Here is a 6,000-nt window from a genome sequence, read left to right as displayed (position 1 = left end):
TATGACTCCTTTATGAGTGGTGTCCTGTTTAGACTTCAAATTTAAAATCCATCGTTCAACCTAAAGAGCTGCTAAAACTGAAACTGATACAGGAAGATTCCACCTGCCACTTGACGTATTATTTCTCCCTGACAGCATTTTCGGCTTAGAGACCTTTGACCTTTAAAATCTCTCTCTTACCGCCTTGTCCCAGTATCATGTTGCTCTAGTTACAGTTTTGTCATACTTTGAATTGCTCATTGTTGGATTTACTACCGTAAAAGTGGATCCAGAAGAAACTTCTTTTCTGGTTCAATAAAGGAAAACTTTTATGTTTTTAAATAATATAAGAATATGACCAAATCTGAAGTACAGAAAACCGGTACAGGGTGTCTTCATTCTTAGGATTCCAGGAACAAGCAGTAAAAACTGCATAGATGAGTTCATATAAAAACAAAAGAAACATGATAGTATCAGTAATAGAGATGTTGCAGAAGTGATACTCAAGCTTTTCAAACTGCTTGTGTTCTTTAATTAAAGAAAAAAACTACAACTACAATAAAGGAATACGCATTTTCTAGTAATGAAATGTGTTACCTATTTTTAGACTTTAGACTTTCTTTATTGTTATATTATATATTTTTATTTATTACTTTCTATGAGACAAATACACTTTTTTTTTCTCTTACACCCATCTGTCAAACAATATCCATCTGGTGGGCCGATTAGGATACAGAAGATTGAACGTTTTCCATTTATATTTATATCAACTTAACTAGTCTGTCCTATGAGCAGCCGTGTCCATCTCTGCTTCAATGACTCTCACAGTCCACTGACAAATCTGCACGTCTCCTTAAATTAACTCTGTGAAATAAAAGAAGTCAAACACAAACCTAAAAATTTCCTAGCAAGAAAAAAAATGTAAATGTTATAAACTGAGAAAATATTATAAGGTTCATTTTTCTCTTTCATAAACTATTTCTATGAAATGAAATTAATGAAAGTTAAATGGAGAAATGTGTGAGAACATAGAAAAACTTCTCAAAACAAAGTTAGGATGCAAAGTATTACAGTGATGGACAAGGTCAGAAGAAAAGGACACAATGTTTTGAAAAGGTGTGTTTTTTTTCTTTGATCAATGACAACCAGCACCAGGTCTTACGAAAATAGTTCAAACGTTTGATTTCAAGCCGGGTTTATTTTTGTAGTTGGTACTTCTGGATAGTGAAGAACCTGTATGTTCTGACAGCTGGCTGGTTTCACTTAACTAAATCTGTATTCTGATAGTTCTGTGCTTTGACTTATTTTCCATTACACAATAATACAATAACAATGACTGTAAAATAATAATTTATAAATAACTTTTGGCTTTATAAATATTATAAAGAAAAGGTCAATTGACAAGGTTTAATTGACAAGTTCAGACCTTTCACATCAAATTTAAAGATAAATGTAGCATTTATATCTCTGTGTGCTTTTGTTGCAGGCTAATAAATGTGTTGATAATTAGATATTGATCAACTGCTGGTCAGCATTTCACCTATCTTAAAAGAAATGTTCAAATTTGGATGTTTTATTATAATCTTGTGAACTAATGTGTGGATATAAGTGTCTATTGTAATCGTCAGTATGTGTCGGTTAGTACAAAACTACTACTTTATGAACTATGCTTAACCATAACCATGCCCACTCTGCTGTGATTGGTCAAGCATTGAGGTTTGTCTTCACAGGTCATCAATCCCGGAAGTCTCAGCCTCCAAGGGACTCGTTGTATAAACAAAGCGGGCGTGATTACAGCTAACTGGATGAGGAGTGAAGCTATTATTACATCATAATGGACTCTGCTCTCATTACCTTTTGTTCGCTGAGATTTCAGACGGGGGAGAACTTCATAAAGTAATAAGTTCAAAACCTAGTCATGATGAGGGACTTACTTGGAGAGGAAGACTTCAACATTTGAAACATGTGAGTCAGCAGAGTTGGGTTTTCACATTAGTTGCATTTTAATTTTGGCAGTCGATAACGCTCTTAATGTTTATAACAGTCCGACCTATTGGTACAGCCAAAACACAGCAATTATTTACCATTGTCCACCATTGTACTCATAAGTACGTGTGCTTTGTTTACACAACGAGTTCCCCAAGATAGCAACTTCTGAATTGATTACTAGTTTTACTATCGTTCTAACTATCAACTAAATCAACTATTTTTGTTGTTGTTGAACGACACTCAATAATCTGCGTCAATAAAATGAAAATATAGGTTGGATACTGTGGCAACTATTTGGGGTTTGGCTCTTTCCATGATGATTATATACAGCGCTGCAATTATGATATCAAATGTGTTTTTTATTGGAACATTTTGTTGAGATGCCATGAAATTGCTGTTTTGCACATGGCATACTTAAAAAATGTGCATCTTCAACGCAAGTGTAGCACTTTTATGAGTGTGCACATTCCTGCGCACATATACATCTCTGGTCTACTTAGTGGTCTACATATGTGTGCTCCTGTGTCACACACCGAGCCCGATGGTGCGGCCTCCCCCCTTGTATCGTGTTACTACTGGCTGCTCTCCTCGCACCGCTGAGCCCCTACTGCCTCTGCACCAATCACTGCTGGACTACACACACACACACAGACACGCACACACACACACAACACACACACACACACACACGGTGAGATCCGTCGCCCCGGTTCTTCTCTCATGCGTCTGGACTGAACCGCTCCGCGTAGCGCCCGCTGCGCCAGGATGAACGTGGTGGTCCCGGAGCCCGGAATCTGATCCCACCCCCCCCTCTTCTTCACTCTAACCGAAAGAGAGAGAGATCGAGAGAAAGAGAGAGAGAATCGAGGGAGACCATCCGTCCTCTCTCACCCATCCTCACTTGATCTATTCTCTCACCTCCTCCTCTTCTTCTCCTCCTCCTCCTCCTCCTCGCCCTCGTCGCTCTCTCGGTTTGAAGGACAAACCGAAGAGGTCGACACTGTGGAAATATATATCTTTTTTTTTTATTTTGGTTGTGCACTCGTTTCATTTTTTTTCTCCCCCCGGTCCTCTCGTTGGGTAGCGCGCAGTCCGGTGCGCGCCTCGACATTCCCGTGAATGGTGGATTTGGCAAACATGGAGACGGTGGAGAAGGAATGCGGGGCCCTCGGGGGTCTTTTCCAGGCGATTGTCAACGACATGAAGGTAAATAATACCGAGGCTTCCACCGTTGTCATGGTAATACGTGTGCATGTTGTCGCATCGCCGACGGTCCAGATCAGATTGTACCATTGTTCATTTTTTACCCATCATTTTTATTAATAAAACACCTGATTCAGAGAGACATGGATGCGACCCTCACCATCGCATCTTTACGCCAGTGCACCCCCATTTTTTTTTCTATACCCACCCCATTTCAAAGCTTGACCTCAAAGGGGTTCCATGGCACAAATATTTCCCTGCGCCGGGCTCAGTGTCTGCTCTTTATCTGTGTCGTATTGTGACTGGAGTGAATCTGCAGCTCAGACATGACTGCTGCATGTGCTGCACCTCCTTTCTCCAGGAGAGTGCAGCGTCATTGATTTCCTGTCAGTCGGATTCCGGCAGGAATACATGAAGGCGTGTGAAGACGTGCAGCCTTCAGACTCTGTGCCCCCCCCCCCCCCACCACCCCAATACATGACACCCCATGACACCCCTCCCTCCTCGTCCCCTTCTGTCCGTCTATCTTCTTGTTTGTCTGTCTGTTTCCTGTCTCTCATGCCTGGATGTTCCGTCAGGGAGACCTTGAGCTTAAAGTCTGCAGACTCACGAGTGTTGTCCAGAACACACCCATGTCTAATTGATCACCGATTCAGATGAAATGAAAACTGTCAGATAAAGAGACAGAATGAGATGAATTGTTATGATTTTTTTTCTCCGAAATATAAAGTGGAATTCAAAGATAAATCGTACATATTAGGGTTGGAAAACTATTGAAAAAACATAACAAATAATGTCCTTAAACAATTGAGAAGAACACGTTAAATTTTTTGTTGTTGCTTAAAGCAATATAATAAGCAAGACGAAAGATACTGTGAAAATTGATTAAGACTGACAAATGGGTGTGATAAGTTCATTTCTTATGTCAACATTTGCAATGTGCAATGCGGGTATACTTTGTATTATAAGCATCTTTGTATAACCTGTCAGTGCCACTAAATGAATAATCATTAAAAAAAAGATGAGATTAAAGTCGTAGGAAATTAAATTTAAATGTAATATATTTTATTACGAGATTGAAGTCGTATACTTTAAAATACATTTATTAAGCAATTAAGGTGAGCTAACACTGTGGTTGAGCTTGTGGTGATATTTATATACGACTTTATCCTCATGATAAGGTTTTTATGGAGTTGAGCATAAATCCCATACTAAAATAAAATCAAATTGATTTGAGTGGCCCTAATACACCTTTTCATTTTATCACCTGAGAAAAATAATTCACAATTTATATGGACCGATAATGTTTCTTATTGGTTAATGGTCAGCAAAGAGATTTGAGTTGACAAGCTTAAAAAGCAACTAAGTGACTTTTAATAGATGTTGGACTTCTATTATACTCAGTATATGTCTTTTTGTACAAAACTCTCTTTTAACTGCAATATTTACATTAGAAAATGTGCTCAAGCTCCGCCTCTAAAAAAGACTTTGTTTATCTGAAGATAAAATCTTGTTTACTGTAACCATGCCCACTCTGCTATGATTGATGAAGCACCGAGGTTTGTCATCACGAGTCATCAATCCTAATAGTCTCCACCTCCAAGGGACTTGTTGTATAAATAAAGTGGGGCGTGATTACAGCTTTCTGGTTGACCCTGATTACATCATAATGGACTCTGCTCTTGTAACCTCTCGTTCGCTGAGATCTGAGAAGATGGGTAACTTTTTAAAGTAGTAAGTTCAGAACATTGTCATGATGAGGGACTTACTGCATCTTGGAGAGAAAGATTTTAACATTTGAAACATGTGAGTGAGTCAGGAGATTTGGGTGTTTTACATTAGTGGCCCTTTAAACTTAACTAGTAGAGACTAGCCCTGCTTTATTTCTATATTATATTAACACTCCAAAATACAGTGATTTAAAATCTGCTATCCTGCTTCTGTGACATAGTAACATTTTAAAAGTTAAAATGTTTACATATAATAGAGGAAATAATACGTTTAAAAATATTCTTGTAAAACAAATATATACTGTATATGTAACCTACCTTGAAAACAAATCTGTATTAAAATGTTAGTAAGGAAGAAACAATTAAATATAGTTTTTTAAAATATTTGAAAAAAAATGAGGGAACCATGATACTGATTGACAATACACTGATCCATCTTAATGTTACATATTTTAAACTGGCTCCAGCTAAATCAACATTTTGACTATAAAAGTAATCATCAAAACAATCACTGAGTTAGTTATGTGGCTCCAAAATAATGTTGAATGACAGCATTATACTTTTTTTGCAAATTCACACTAAACCTTATCTTTAAAAATATGCTAGAAACTACAAATCTGAATTTAGTTGGTTATTTTATTTTGAGAGTTTTTGACAAAACATGAATTCTTCTTGTTGGTCTCATAGTATGGATTTCATTGTTAATCGAATTTAATAACTACACATAAACAGATTGATATGACACTCAACTTTGTATTTATCTTCATTAAATAAGTTAATAGTATTTTATAAATTATATGAAATACAACTTTGCTATCTTCTTCTGATAAGCAAACAATTGAATGACAAGGGTGTTTCTTGAGGTGTTATGACAAGAGTGTATGCCCAATTACATCTCAAGTTTAAAAACGTATTGTACATAAGAAGTTTTGTTTTTTCCGTTTATTGCAAATCAGTGCAGAGAGCAGTTCTAGAGATAAAAGTGCAACATATTCAAAATCTGTTCATTTGTCTCCAGTAATCTAAAGAACTTGAATATCTTAAAGCTCACATTAGAGTTAAACCCAAACTGTTCCTAAATGAGGTCAATACCAAAACA

General features: G+C 37.0%; 1 protein-coding gene across 5 annotated transcripts in view; it reads left to right on the top strand.

Moving 5' to 3' along the window:
- The first annotated feature begins 2,678 nt into the window (after positions 1-2,678).
- Positions 2,679-6,000, top strand: part of mtss2b (MTSS I-BAR domain containing 2b) — a 59,481-nt gene continuing 56,159 nt past the window's right edge. For 2 of the 5 annotated variants that reach the window (XM_087784788.1, XM_087784786.1), the window contains exon 1: positions 2,680-3,174. In XM_087784788.1, coding sequence (XP_087640914.1) covers positions 3,088-3,174 — 87 coding nt within the window. In that variant the 5' untranslated portion in view covers positions 2,680-3,087. Of the gene's footprint in view, positions 3,175-6,000 lie in introns of all 5 variants that reach the window. The other 3 variants (XM_087784790.1, XM_087784789.1, XM_087784787.1) reach the window with 2 other exon arrangements.

The sequence above is a fragment of the Callionymus lyra genome, chromosome 2, assembly GCF_982586985.1.
Source record: "Callionymus lyra chromosome 2, fCalLyr1.hap1.1, whole genome shotgun sequence".
NCBI classification, from domain to species: domain Eukaryota; kingdom Metazoa; phylum Chordata; class Actinopteri; order Syngnathiformes; family Callionymidae; genus Callionymus; species Callionymus lyra.
The sequence above is the reverse complement of the archived record's forward strand: the minus strand, read 5'-3'. Positions and strand labels throughout refer to the sequence as shown.